We start from the raw sequence: 15,618 nt of genomic DNA on the forward strand, positions 1-15,618 counted from the left end.
AGTAGGTCCTCAGCAAATTGTGTTTTTCTGTATCTTAGATTCTAAACCAGGAAGCTCTGCTCTCTCAAGTCACAACCATGTTGACCCTCTTCGCTTGTACTAGGTAGCACGTGTAAATGATTGTGCCATTAAGGACAAGAGGGGACATTAAGTGTGGGAACAGGAAGATTTACAACAAAAGTCAAAGAAGAGGAAGAATACAAGCGTCTGTTTTCATTTAAAAAAAAAAAAAAACCTGAGATGTCTTGACCATTCAGATTCTGTGTTCTCTTAGGAATAATGAACATTCCTCATGAAAAATAATCTTTATCCCTTAGGACAGGAAGAGAACGTGCAAAAAAAAAATTGTGGTTTATGTTCATGAAAGACACATTTTCAGGTACAAAGACAGGCTTAGCCTCAAATGGCCTGTTGAAAAATTTAACTAGAGAAAGCAATTAAAAAGCAGAACAGTGAGAACGTAGGTCAATGAAATATTTATATGTAAAGTCTATATCTTCACATAAACACTTAAGTCTCTGTAGAGCAGCAGTTAATCCTTTGAGGAAGTTGCTCCTATGAAAAGTGCCTGTTTCTTAAAGGGCTACAACAGAAAAGGGAAGTCAAGAAGGAGATGAAGCTGGATGCAAACTCCTCCAACAGAAATCCTGGGGATCCTGCTTAGAGAAGATATCCTCCGCTGGACTAAAACATCTGTTGGAAAGCTGAAAGAAAAAAAAAAAAAAAAAGCACAGTCGGGCAACAGAATGCTTAAGAAGGTACACTTGAATGAATCTGCTTTTAATCTTAAAGTAAGAGAGTGGCGGAATATCTTCAAACAGTTACACACACACACACACACACACACACACACACAGACACACACACACACACACACACACTCCTTGTTTGAACCCTCTGTATGTCCCCCTTTTAAAAAAATATTTTAGTCATCTTTGCCTTGAGGATCACACTCAAGAGATTTTACAATCAATTTCAAAATTACCCAATCCATCCGTACTTCACACAGAATTCAGGACAACTATTTTTCTCATATGATCTATTAACTGGAATTCTTCTTCTTTAAAAATAAAAACAAAAACAAAAAAAACAAACCAAAAAATCCAAGATTTTTTTGCTACAATCCACAGACCCAAAGAAGCTAAGTTACAAGGAAGGCCCAAGGGAAGATGCTTGAAATCTCACTCAGAAGGGAAAATAAAATAGGCATTGGAGGTGGATGGAAGGAGGGAACTGGGTCGGAGGAGATGGGGAGGGGAGCAGGCGTGAAGATTACGAAGCAGGGAGGGACAGGTGAGAGAATAGAAATTGGAGGTGGGGGGCATCTCTGGGATTTGCCAAAGACCTGGGGTAGGGCAGGCCCCAGGAAGTCTATGGAGGTCACCCTAGCTGAGACTCCTGAAGTGACCACCTCTTGTAGCCAGACAGGACTTCCAGTGGAGGGATAAGGACACCAACCCACCCACAAAACCTTCGACCCAAGATGTGTGGGGGACAAAGATAGATCAAAGGTTGATGGAATGGCCAACCAAAGACTGGCCCTGCCTGAGACTCATCCCACGGATCTGACACTATCAATGCTACCCTGCTATGTTTGTAGACAGCAGCCTAGCATAACTCCTCTGAGAGCCTTCAGGCAGCAGCTTATGACAACAGATTCAGAGACCCACAGCCAAACATTAGACTGAGCTCTGGAATCCTATGGAAGGGTTGGGGGAAATTTTCAGGGTGGGGAGGGGGGGATGTCAGGTACTCCATAAGAAGACCTACAGAGTCAACTGGGCCCATGAAGGTTCACAGAGACGGAATGGATGGGTCCCAGGCCCCCTGCACATATATAGCAGATGTGCAGTTTGGCTTTCATGTGGATCCTCCAATAACTAGAGCAGGGGCCCTCTCTGACTCTGATGCCTGCCTTTGGAGCCCATTCCCCTAACTGGGCTGCCTTGTGTGGCCTCAGTGGAAGAGGATGTGCCTAGGTCTGTAGTCACTTAATGTACCCATGGGGGACCTCCCCTCCTTCTCTGAGGAGGAGAGGGGAGAATGGAGGGAAGGGGAAGGAAAGGAAGAGGGGGGCTTGCAATCAGGATGTAAAGTGAATAAATAAATAAATAAACCCATTGAGTTTAATTAGGGCTGTTTGCAAGAGCATGAGTGATGTGTGGGTAAGGCTTTAAGTACAAAGATGTAATCAGACTGACTTAGATGTTGGTGGATGTTGGCAGCTTCCAATTCCAGAGAAATGTCAGAAAGCTCCTCCCACCCCTTGCTCCCCCAGTAGAAAAGGACTATACACATTATTGTTTTTAAAGCCTCATTACCTAAGAGATGGGGGTGTAGCCAGTAGCATTGGTGACCTTGTGGGTCTTAGCACGTGGGTTCATGTCTGGGTGCCTTGTTTATTTCAAATCCAGGACTATCCATCAATATTGTATATCGGAATCAAAATTAGGTTTAGTCTCCCTCTGTTCTTAAAAGCTACCCGTCCTACACACACACACACACACACACACACACACACACACACACACACACACACACCACAAACACACTGCTTTCTGCATCCAGAGGAACTGACTTTAACCTCCCTAAGTCAATATATTTTACTTTGAAGGGATAAAATGTCGACGTGGGCCAACTATGTAGTTTTTGTGACAGTGACTGTCAACTGCTCAGACGTTTCTCTCGCATCAAGTATTTATAATTTAACACACAGAGTCTTCTCCTCTCTGAGGTTCCCTGACCGTCAAATGCTCTTTTGGTAGTGAGGGCCACACAGAGGAAACACAAGGCATGCAGCGTCTCCAGTTTTACTATGCCACAGGTGAAGGGCTCTGGTTGTGTGTCGTTGGGTGTGCGGGGTGACCGCAGCCACCGAGAAGTTTTGGCAGGAGCGAAGTGGACACGGTCCTCCACGCCAGACACCGCATTCAGATGGTCACCTCTTGCCCCCGACCGCAGTCTCCCGCCTAGCGGACAGCAAAGTGGGTTTTGAGTGCAGCGCGTCACTCGTGCGGCGCGCCTTCCCGCCCTCGACGCCACGCGGGGACCTCACCGGGGCTCAGAGCCTCCACGACCCCCGCGGGAGCTGGACCCACCACGGCGCGCGGCGGGGAACTACAGCTCCCGGCAGGCCCCGCGCGGGCCGCGCGCCCCCGCCCGCGCGCCCGGGCCCCCCGCCCTCCGGCCTCAAGACGGGACGGGAGGGAGGGAGGGAGGGAGGGAGGGCAGGAGGAAGGGGTGCGGGCGGCGGGCGGGATCGTGCGAGGTGCGTGAAGCTTCGCTGCCTCCTGCTCCGGGACGCGGACGCTGGCGCGCGCGGACTTTCTCCAGAGCGGCGGAGCCCGCCTCTGTAAGTAGTCGCCTGAGGGAGCGCGGAGCAGACACCGAAAAAAAGTTCGCGCCGCGGCCGCCACCGCTTTGTTCTCCCGACCCGTCGGGCTGAGGTGGCGCGGCCCCTCCCCCACTGCACGCGGCGGCGGCGGCGGCGGGACTCGGACCCGCGCGGGGCTGGGCGGCGGCCGCGGCTGGGCGGGAAGTCGGGGCGGTGCTCCGCCGGCGGCCAAGTTCCGCGGTCCGCGCGGAGGCCAAGTTGGAGTGGCGCGGCTGCGGGTGACCCACCGCGCCCTGCCCCTCGGGGAAGAGGGGGGGCTACTGTTCCCGAAACCCCGCAAACTAATTCTGCCGCCGCCTGGCCCCCGCGGCGCCGTGCGGTGAGCCTCCCCGGTTCTTCGCTGCACTTTTCGTGGTGCCGGGGCTGGAAGGGGCAAGTATCCGGGTTTGGAGGATGGTGACCCCAGTTTCCTGACTGCCTTTACCAGTTGAAGCCTAGCTCCGAGTTGCTCACTTTCCCGGGGGGAGCTTTGCCCTAAGGTGAAGCAGCCGCGGGGTGTGAAGCAATTTTTTTTATTTTTAAGTATACAGCACACTACTTGATTGCGTGTCGGATATTTTATTTCACACCATCGACATCAGAAGTATAGGCCGTGCTGTCTGCAAGCACGAATATAAATCAGGCGACAGGCGACCTGCAGACTTTTTTCCGTACACAGATTGATGGCATGGACGTAACTGTCCCTTCAACCACGCCCGTCCCCACAGGAAATAAGACTTATCGGTGTCATCTTTGATTAAAGAGGATAAGTTACAACTCCAAGTACAGCTTTGTAGGACAGGGCCTTTAAAACCTGTAGGCACAAACGAAGCGCAGACTTTAAAGTGCCTTCATCTGTAACCTGGGAAAACGTTGTTACGCTATAAAAAAACAAAACAAAACAAAAAAACCCCACCTTTTACTTTGTGCCTAATGTTGCAATTTTAGCAATTTTGATTTTGTTCAGCTCACACTTAAAACTTTTAATGCCAGGAGGGTGGACAAGCCTACGGATTCGCTTCAAGAAGCCTTCCACGAAGTTCCCCAGACTCGGTTCTAAGTAAGATTTGCTTTGTATAGGAACACTTTCCCCCCCCCCGACCCCGACCCCACTTTTAGCCAGCAAGTTGTTTCAAGTTTTTGTAAAAGCATTATTTTAAAATGTTTCATAGGAACCTTCACGGTAAGTTTTGCTTCACACGATAATATTATAAATGTCATGGGCCTGAGAACATGAGTTTGGAGTCCTTTTTGATAACCTAGGGCAGTTCACACTTCAGCAGTGCTAAAATTAAAAGAATTTTTCTTAAATGTGTTTGACAGTTTGATACATTCTGATCACGCTCACCCTCCCCACACTCTCTCTCTAATACCCCTCCAGCCCCTTAAAGAATGTTTTTTTAGCAACGAGCCTTTAATCCTGCACATTTTATAAGCTTTCTATTCTATCAGGTGACCTGTTTAGAATAGGCATTTCTTTCTATTTGCGTGTTGTTTCTCTTCTAAGCACTGCTACACACACCAAAACCCATAATACGTTGAATTTTGAAAGTTAAATGAGTTGAAAATACCTATACAGTAAAATGGAGGGAAAAATAGTTATTGAAATGAACTTTTCACTGAAGGGACATTGTTCAACGAAATTCTAAAGATGCCCTCCCAAAAAAAATACTAGCAGTAGTAGAGTTCATACTTTGTTTTTAAAGAAAACTTGCTCAGATTTTGATGATAACAATAATTACTTATATATAATTTGAGTAGGCACATAATTGGATTTAATAATCACGTCTCTTCTTTGAGTCTCTCGGGTTATGTAATTCAAACTGAACTTGCCTCTTTGGAGCAGTCATTTTAAAAGGAAAAAATGGGATATGGTACTTAGGAGATGTTTTAGTTTTAATTTCAGTGTAGATAATAAGTTTTCTCCACTTGTGGTTATGTTATAGTGGTCGTGTGTAAGAAGAGCCGATTGGCACTTAGCCAATCAGATTTCTTAGAAACCACTGGCGCAGAGTTGAAGATACCATAGCCCCATACTGCTTTGCCGGGCGACGCTCTAAAATCTGGCTACACTTCTCAGTGCCTGTGCAGAGAACCTGCCTGGTGTGCCCTCACCCTGACAGTGAAAGGACTGGGATTCAAATGCCTTTGGCTCAGCTGAGTAGGCTTACAGAGGAAACAATTTAGTGGAGTGCTAAGCTCTTAGAAAGACAGTCTTATATTAATCTGAGGGAATGGTTATGTTTCTGAAATATGCAATAGACTGCCACAGATTGTGAATTTCAAAAATTCTACAAAAATATGTGAGGTTTTGCACAATATACAAGCATTAAGCAAAGTCAGACCTTTGTCAAGATAAAACATAGATACTGAGGTATTGCCGTCAATGTACTGGTTGGCTATGTCACTGAAAAGGCTCACATGCATTTTACATGCTAAAACAATGCATACCATATACATGCACATGAGGGTTGGGATAGAACCTTGCACTTTATTAGCATTCCTTACACACAACGCTAAAGTAAACCTGGGCAACTCTTTACTGGGGAGTCAGGCAATTGCTATTACAAAGGAAAAGCATTTTCCCCCTCTTCTCTTTAACATTTACTGAATGCAAACAGAATGCTGGCTATCCTAAATTGTGAGATTTCCCCTTGCGGTGTTTAATTTGTCTTGTTTCTGGGGACTCTTCTTGTTTCCTTGTTTCTTTAAAGAGGCCTTCCCTGAGACCCTGCTGAAATTTAAGACTCCTGGGCATATCACTCTGGCGTATGTCATAGTTACCCAGCTGCTTGTGCAGATGTTTGTTTAAATGTCTGTGAGTTCCAGAGAAAGCAGTGGACATGTCTCTGTCTGCTGCTGCTGTGTAACTTTGGTGTCTCTCTTAGCAGTCTGGCAAACACTGAGTGTTCCCTTGGTGTGCCCTGAATGAAACTCCTGCTTTGGAGCTTCTAGTTAGAGCCTCAGCTTCTGACACCGTGAAGTTATAACTCAGCCAAACCGCCTAACCTCCAAGGGCCTTGTTTGACATTGTCCATGATGATTGGGCTCTGAGCTCAGAACATCTTTTGATTCTGTTCATTGGTGACAGAATTTGTAAGTTCATTTGAATGAGTTATGTGACAGCTTCCCAAGAGTGTCTGAAGAATGCCAACTAAACTGTTAGAAATTCTTGACAACTAGACAATACTGTTCCGGTTTAGAGACTCATAGCTATTAAAATCTGCATATCTGATTAATACAGTTTATAAATTGTGTGTAATGAGATGTGGTATTTGTTAACTATAAACTTATTTTCTATTTGAAGCATAGATACAAAGAAATTAAACAGTTTACCAAAGTTCGTATATTAGAATTGTTAGATTTCTTACAGATCATATCAAGATTGTAAACAAAACCAGGAGAGAGGAAGTGGATGGGATGAGTGGATGGGAGCTGTTAAAACAGGCTCTTATACTTGTATTCATGCAGAAAGTTAAAAAAAATCACTTTTATACAAAGTTATGTGTAGGTGATTAGGAATTCATGTCACTAGTAAATTAGTCAAGTGTTTTATTAGACTATTACTGTTAGTTAATACCAAGTGACATAATAAAATGAAAATAAGTAGGAAGATTCCTTTTATCTAATTTCTGTGAAACTTCTGAATGGCCTGAGCACTTACAGGAAGCCAGGTGCTGCACATCCTCTTCCCCTGCAGGTGTCAGGCTCCCGGCGGCGCGGGCAGGCAGTGCCTGTCATTTTCCCTGTACTGCTCTGCGGTAGTGCTGAATAAAACCAGTTTCTCTCTGAACACTTCATCAGATATTCCAGGGCCACTCATTCTGCTTGGTGTTATTAAGCACATGCTTAGCGCACACCATTGCCCTCACTGTTACCTGGACGTATGCAGTGTCTTTCTTTCCAAACCTAAAAAATCTGGAACTCTAAACATATGGATTGTAGAATAAAGATGATAGTACTATAGACTGAGGCGTTTGCGGACTAGTGCTCATGACTTTCCGGTGTCCAGAGGATTTAGGTTTGTATTAGGCCTGCTGGTCAGCCCGTTATATTCGCAGCACTTACCTGAAGCCTGGGACGCATAAACCGCCCGCACGAGTGGCTCCCAGATCAGCACCTCCCCATTCTTACATTGCACATTTAACTTTGCATTTACCGTTAAGTTTCACTTTAATTTTATTCTGTTTGCGCAGTTTTGTTCACCCTGAAGATTACATAAGCAGGTCTTCTGTCTTTACCCTCTCAGAGCTAATGAAAATAAAGGGCTCAGAGTGGTTTGGGGACTTTTCCCTAACTCATGTCAGTTGGCATACAGCAAATTTTCTTACTCCACTGATGATGGCCAACTCGGACTCACACAACATATTTACAATGGTAGTGGGGGAAATGTTTTTAATACTGTTTTCTGAGGCTGTTAGTCTTTAGCAAGTAACCTCTGAACTTCTGCTTTCTCAACTCTAAAATGGGTGATCATGAGGATTAATGAGGCAACCCATGTTTCGACCGGTGTCTGTCAGACTGTAAGAGCGCAGTGAGGGTTAGCATTACTTTCTCCACTTGACAAGTCTAGTGACGTTCACTTTGCAGTTGTAAGTGTGATGGGCTTGGCATTTCTTGTTGCGTTAAATTTTAGGCTGACATGTAGTCATTGTACTGCACCATTCTCCGCTTATTCACAAATCAGATCTGGCTAAGGATTTTCTTTCCTTTAAAAAAAGGTACTTTATTTGTTTTTATCTTACTTGCATCGGTGTTGTTTTTGCCTGAATATGTCTGTGCGAGAGTATCACATCCTCTGGAGCTGTGCAGTTACAGACAGCTGTGAGCTGTCGTGCAGGTGCTGGGAATTGAACCTGGGTCCCTTGGAAGAACAGCTAGTGTTCTTAACCTCTGAGCTATCTCCTCAGCCTGTGTCTAAGGATGTTTTAAGTTTCTTTGGTAGTTTCTGATTGTGCTTACCTGCTTTTCTGTGCTAAGCACTTGAAACTGCTCTCCCCATTCCAGGCCACGGGCACTTCTGTCATGCCGAACTCTTTCTGCAGGGTCATTTCGTAACAGTCATGATTAAACTCGTGCACTGCTTTTGCTGAATGGGATGACCTGCATCGTGGCCCGGAAACTTCCCCTCACATAAAGTTTTAGAATCCAAGCACTCAAGAGGGAGATAGAAAGATTGGAAATTTGAGATTACGCTGGGCTACATGGTGAGTTTGAGGGTGGCCTGAGTGAGATTCAAAAGAAAAGACATTAAAAAATAAAGTCATTTAATTCCTATTCATAAAGTTAGAGTTTCGGTTCTCTGCTTTCATTTGAAAACTGTTGGGAGAAGATAAGCAAGATACAAGCTGAGCAATTCTTTCTGTGTAATCTCTCACCCATAGCAACATCCTCCCGGAACAGTGATTCTCAGTTCCTTGTTATCTTTAAGAAGCAGTAGTTATTGTGGAAACAGCACTGGTAAGAAAGCATGAGACTTGGGTTCTAATCCCCACTCTGCTTGTTCATAGCCATGTGATACTACGCACATTGCTTTATCGCCCTGTGATTTGGTCTTCTTGTCTACAAAAGTGATATCTGTTTATTTCAAAAAATATCATGAGACATTACTACCAAGTGCTATAAAATAGAGGATTGCTATCAGTGCTTGTGCTTGTGTTTTCTTTCTTTCTTTCTTTCTTTCTTTCTTTCTTTTTTTCTTTTTTTTTTTTTTTTTTTTTGAGACAGGGTTTCTCTGTGTAATATTCCTGGCTGTTCTGGACTCGCTTTGTAGACCAGGCTGGCCTCAAACTCACAGAGATGCTCCTGCCTCTGCTTCCCTAGTACTGGAATTAAAGGCATGTGCTGCCATGCCTGTCCAGTTCTTGTATCTTTAAAAGTTATTTTTAAATTCATTTTATTCTGAATTTTCTCATTTGTATTACTGTTTCTGTACGGCTTTGTTCTTCCATCACTTACTTTAATTTTGCTCCATATACTCTTCTGTATACACATTTTGGATGCTTTGATTTTTCATCATTTTAATTATTAATGGCTACAAAGGATTTAGAAGGATTCATCTCTTGTGAGCTATTTCATTCAACCATGAAGAGTCATGCCTGTTTTTTTTTTCTTTCTTTCTTTCTTTTCTTAATTTTATGAACTGTGTTTTCCTAAAAACTATGATGCATCATTTACTGTATGTGGTGTGCTTTTTCTTAATGTTAGGAATCCATTAATGATGAATTCACGTTCTCCTGTGTTTCATAGTTTATCAGTTGTCATGGTTCCTCATTGACTCCAGTATATCCCCTTTTGTTTCTTTAGACTTCTGGATGGTATTTGTCCACAAAGCAGTACAGGGTTCATATTTTGGTAGGATTTGACTCTTTTAGAAGGATGGGAGCACTGGGGATCAAACTTAGGGCCTTGTACTCACTACTGCGCTATGTTCTCACTAGATTCTTCATATATAAAAACATAAAATACGGCATAAGCTTTCCTGTATTGGGAAATTATTTTATATATATTTTTAAGGGTAGGGTTGTGAGTGTTTTGTGTCTGTGATATTTGTTTTATTTTTCCTCTTTTGTCCCTTCTGTCTTTCTCAGTTTTTTTACAATCATAATTGAATTGTATAATTTGTGGAAAAACAGTGTTTGATTTTCATAAATTTATAATGCAATAAATTATGAGTGGATGCAGTAGTATGTGTCTCAATCTCAGCTACTCGGGAGCTGAGCCAGAAGGATTTCGAGAGCCCAGGAGTTCAAGGCCAATCAGGGCAACATAGTGAAATCTTGTCTCCAAAAAAGAATATATTACCTAACCTGCCCCACCCCACCCTGCACACACACAACCAGGAGTTAGAGGTAAGGGACAAGGCTATTATTTTAAGTGAGAATCTGTCTCTGAAATTATAACATTGTGATAACTAAAGTAAAAAATGACTACCCCACTAAGTTCTATTCATGAATTTTTAAAATCCCACCAAAAATTATCAGTAAAAAATTATGAGTATTCTTATAAAGCATTAAAACCCTTTTAAATTTTTTTCTAGGTTGACAGCATTTCCGAAGGCACCAGTATTCCTCTGGGGACCCATTCATCAAAGAAATATGCTTGTACTATTTTTAAAAGCTTTTTTACTTCATCAGAGGAAAGTTCACCCCCCAAGATGGAAATGAGTACATGTGAGAGGGCTATTTAAGGTGTGACCATTTGAGGCATCCCATCAATCCCTGAAGAAATAGATTATCTGAAACTACTTTTAACCAGGAATATTTTATATCTTGACACAAAGCAACTGTATTCAATTCATATTTTCTGAAATGAAAAGCAGAAAACAAGAACAGATTTAAGTAAATGAAGATGTTTCATAAATAAACAGTATCAACTCTGTTCTTCCGACAATGATGGTGATGTAAAGTGGGTTACAGATCTGGGTGTGGCCCTAAAGACAAGAGACTTGATGGGACTGATGGTGAGAGCGATAGGACGCTTTGTGCATTCAGCTCTCAGTGACAGAATTTGTCCTCATCGGCAGCTTTCATCAAAATCCAGAAGTGCCGTCATTTTTTTACTGCTGTTACTTTGAAAACTTCCTCGAAACTAGTTGACTACTAGTTATATAGATTCAAGGAAGGCAGATGTCTGCAAACAATTCCCCTCCTTCAGCCCAGAAGTCTGTGTTACCTGCAACTGTTTCTGCTGGGCTTCCAACTCCTTCTCCGTGTTCAAGTCCCAAGACAGGACTCTCAGCTCGGCTCTCTAATGGCAGCTTCAGCGCCCCATCACTCACAAACTCTAGAGGCTCAGTACATACTGTTTCATTTCTACTTCAGATTGGCCTCACACGAGAGAGTGTTACCATCGAAGCCCAGGAACTGTCCCTGTCTTCTGTCAAAGACCTCGTGTGCTCCATTGTTTATCAGAAGGTACTGTGCAAGCTATTTATATCAATAGGGTTTTTTTTTCCCTAATTAATATTGTTTCTCACACATCTCTATAATGTATGTGTGAAACAATGAAATAACACATTTGAACTCATCGGTAATTTTGTCCTGATTTTGAGCAGTGTTCTGACTGTGAGCCAAAAAGTCTGAAGTTGCAGTGTCTACCCGAAGGGAATTTAATATCACAATTAAAAAAATATATCACTTACCCCAAAGGAGTGTCATTTTACAGTCTAGGGGCTGATATTTGATTTCAGAGAAAAAGGTAAGAGGTCAGAGGGCATTATGACATTGAGGTAACTTATTAAAAAGGTGGGACACCATAGTTGCTGAATCCAGTGTCCACCTCAACCTTGAGTTTGCTTCATTTTGCCCTCATTTTTACCCTTGCCTTTTCTGTGGATGCTGATAATTTCTCATAGAGGAAGTTCAGAAACTACGTAGGCTACCATTTAATACAGACGCGCACTCTCTCTTCCTCTTAAACATATATTCAGTTTTGAATATATGACAGGTTGTTGAAGGTGATTCTTTATCATATTGCCCTATCCCGTGCTGTCTTCTGATGAATCTTGGCACAGTGGATAAGATAATATGTTTTCTACTTATGAGTTATTTATACAGATTATATTAATTGGTTTTGTTTTATTTTTAATGGATAACCAGTTGTTTCAAACAAACCTGTAGACTTTCTATATGCAAATAAATTCTCTTGTGGCTGTGAAAGTGAAAGTTTATCAAGTGCTTGCTTCACAAGCATGAGGCTGTGCATTCAGAGCCCATAGCCCCCGCTTAAAAAGCTAGGCTCAGCAGTGTGCACCTGGAGTCCCCGCACAAGGGAGGTGGGGACAGGTCAGCGATGACCGTGGAGTCAGTGAGCTCCAGCTTCGATGAGAGACCCTGCCTCAGCCAATGAGGTGAAGAGTAAGTGAGAAAGAGGAGCAGAGCCAATCCTTGGCCTGCGTAAACGTAGAGGCATACGCATGCACAGAGGCGTACACAGTCTCTCAGACTGATAACTTTGAATTTCAGCTCCTCATCTTTTGTTTTCCTTCCAATGTTTTATATGGTTTGCCATTAGCTTCTAATTTAAAAGTAGTTAGCAGTCTAAACGCATGATAGTGTTTGATAATGGCCTATGGCTTTGTGTTTCAACGGTGACTTACTGGTGTGAATATGGCCTAAAGTAAGAATGACTTTAGATCTGCAGAGTTGTTGATTTGTTTCTGTGTGTATTTACCTAGAGTAATGTATTTGATTTTGAGATGGAGGTTTTACTGTTGCCTGGGCTGGTCTTTGGACTCTGGGGGTCTCTGCCCCAGTTTTCATTATCTGGACACACCACCTTGCCCAGCACCATCTTTCAGTGTCTTTCATTATATACCACATACATTTCTCACAAGTACTTTTGTAGCTATTTTGTAACCTTTTTAACTTAAAGGTAATGTTTAGACTTAAGCATAACTTCTTCTGAGAGCATAGGAATTCCTAACCTGTGCTTTGTTGAACTCTGCTACTCCTTTTTCAGCATTTAGAATTTTTACTTCTGTATTTTAATTGATAAGGATATGTTTTGATATACTTATCATGTACAGCATTTTAAAATGTGGATACATTGTATAATGGCTAAGTGTGCTAGCTAACTTGATTTATTTCTGGTCGTTTGCTTACTTGGATGAGCTCATTTACTTCTTACATTTATACTGATTCTCCGTAGGGTTGTTGCAGCATCGGCTCTATGATTTATCTACAGGATTACTTTGGGCAAGTGATCTTACTTGTTTGAATAAGTTTCCAGGCCTGCCATGTCACTGAGTTGGGGTGGTTTCCAGCCTCTAATTATAACTCAAGGAGTCTTGAGTGGTAGATGAGAAATCTTAAGACACCAGCTTAGATTCTGGGATTTTATAGATACTTTCATGGGTCCCTAACTCACTTTAGATTTGAAAAGACTGTGTCAAAATTTCTTAGTTTCTGTCTTGTCTTAGAGATCTTGCTTTCTAGCCATCCATTTAGTTTCCTGTGTATGTACAGTTTCAGGTTCTGAAATAATAAATGAGTGGTGCTTGTGACTATCTGAACCTCTAAAGAGAGATGTTGTTGAATACTTACACTTTGGGTACCCAGGTTATCTTTCAAGTTAGTAGAGGTGATAATTCTTCCTCTGTAAATAAATGTTTTAGAGTTTTAAAATAATAAGGTTGCTTACATTAATAGTAATTATAGTTCCCATTTGCTGGCTTGTCCGCTTCTGTTCTAGCCTCTTTATGCGTATTCTAATTTGTCACAGCTCCACCATGTACAGGGCCACCTCAGTCACCAAAACAGCGAACTTACGTTACTTTCCGAAGCCTGTGATAGTAAAAATTCAGAGCTTCCATTTTTAACTGTTGTGCTCCAGACAGCTGCTTTGATTTCCCATTACTGATCGTTGCTCGTTTGTGAAATGCCTTCCAGTTAAAGAGACTGTACAGTCAGTAACCGCAGAACCCAGTTCCCTTGAAGCTAACTGCCCTTGTGTGCACTGAGGCCTGTATAACTGAAGGAAGCGGCTCCACAACAGCTGGTATTTAAAGCGCTAGAGAGGTGACTGGCACTTGATGGCTTCATTTGTAATTACTTGGGTGGTTTGATCTAATGGGCCTACTTGCTCTTCTAGTTTCTATTCTTGATAAGCTCACTTATGTAGAACCTTCTAAAAATAGACCGCCAGTTACATTTTATGGATTAGGTGGACCAGACATTGTCCCTGCCCTTAAAGGCTCATAGTCTAGTGAGGGAAACATGCTCACTAGTATCAAACATGAGAAGTAGGGCTGGATGTTGAAGTAAAAAGTATTCTCTGTAGGCTGATGAAGTATGTAGATGGCTAAAGCCATACAGAAAATAATATTAAACCTGGAACTATGATAACCAAGAATAAGGGGGTGAGACAGGTATTCCAGACAGAAGGATTGGGATATGCAGACAGGGTAAACATGGTATGTTTTGGAGCTAGAGCAATGGCTCAGCAGTTATGAGAATATACTGTTCTTCCAAAAGACCCAAGTTTGGTTCCCAGCACCCACGTCAGGTGGGTCATAGCCACCTATAACTCCAGCTCTGGGGAGTTGGATGCCTCTGGCTTCCATGAGCACCCCCCATGTGTGGCATACACCGTACTGACAAAAACACATAATTAAATGTAAGAACATTTTTAATTCTCTTGTCTAATTGTCTTAGAGGCTTACTGTTTCTGTCTGCTAACCCTGGAAGCTTGCAGCCTGCATACATCTAGAGTGTGTTCAGCCTGTGAGACTTACTGGTGAATAAAATCACCCTTTGTTGTTATTTCTGAACTACAGCTGGCTTGTTCAACTCAGTTGTTCTGGCCCAAACTCCTTTCCAAGTTGGCTGATTGAATCTGGCTTCTCTCTCAGCCTCTGACTAGGTTGCTCTGCTTGGCCTCAAACTAACTCTAGCAGTCTATTCTAATCGTCTGCCTCCTTCTCATTCTCTGGCTTGTTCTCTCTTCAACCTGTCTCAGTAAAACTCTCCTGGTAAAACTGCATCCCTCTGCACTGTTCTCTTAAGTCTTCTTTTTCCTGTCCTTTTGAATAGAATTGGATGTATCCTATCTCTGGCTTATTCTGTCAAATCTCATTTGTCATTTTATCTGCCTATCAGACATCACTTTCCAACATGACTGCTTCCTTCTACAAATTTTACCTCCATTGTTTGGCATTATAGGTATGTGCTAAGGGTGTGTATGTATTCCAGACTGAGTAGCCTTGTGGCTGGATTAAAAATTCCTCTAAAATTAAAAATAAAATAAATTATATTAAAGGAAATGTAAGTGCTAACATTTAGTAAGTACATACACGGTGCCAGGATTTATATGCATTTAATCCACACAGTAGTCTGTGATACATCTGAAACTTTAATGTGCATGGTCTTCACCTGGGAATTCTACTAAGGAGTATTATTTTGATTCATTAGGTTTGTATAGTCACACATTTCTATTACAGTGATGCTGGCAGTCCTTTGCTGTAAACCTTGTCTTAAATTACTTTTTCTGCTGTGCTAAGACACAATGACCAACACAACTAATAAAATAAAGCATTTCATTTGTGGCTTATGACTCCAGAGGGTTAGATCCTATCACTATCATGGCAGGAATCATGTCGGCAGGCAGGCATGGCAGGCAGCAGGCAGGCAGGTATGGCAGGCAGCAGGCAGGCGTGGCAGGCAGGCGTGGCACTGGGGTATCAACTGAGATCTTACATCCCAAGCCACAACCATGAGGCAGAGGGCTAATTGGGAATGGCATGG

The 15,618-nt window shown here is 42.6% G+C and overlaps 1 protein-coding gene across 1 annotated transcript in view; it reads left to right on the plus strand.

Annotated features, from left to right (window-relative positions):
• Positions 1-3,230: 3,230 nt before the first annotated feature.
• The window catches only part of Prkd3 (protein kinase D3), a 65,979-nt gene continuing 53,591 nt past the window's right edge, over positions 3,231-15,618 (plus strand). Inside the window, exons 1-2 of the mRNA XM_051166080.1 lie at positions 3,231-3,352; positions 10,413-11,289. Coding sequence (XP_051022037.1) covers positions 11,002-11,289 — 288 coding nt within the window. The 5' untranslated portion in view covers positions 3,231-3,352; positions 10,413-11,001. The remainder of the gene's footprint in view (positions 3,353-10,412; positions 11,290-15,618) is intronic.

Source organism: Acomys russatus, chromosome 1 (genome assembly GCF_903995435.1).
Source record: "Acomys russatus chromosome 1, mAcoRus1.1, whole genome shotgun sequence".
Classification (NCBI taxonomy): Eukaryota; Metazoa; Chordata; class Mammalia; order Rodentia; family Muridae; genus Acomys; species Acomys russatus.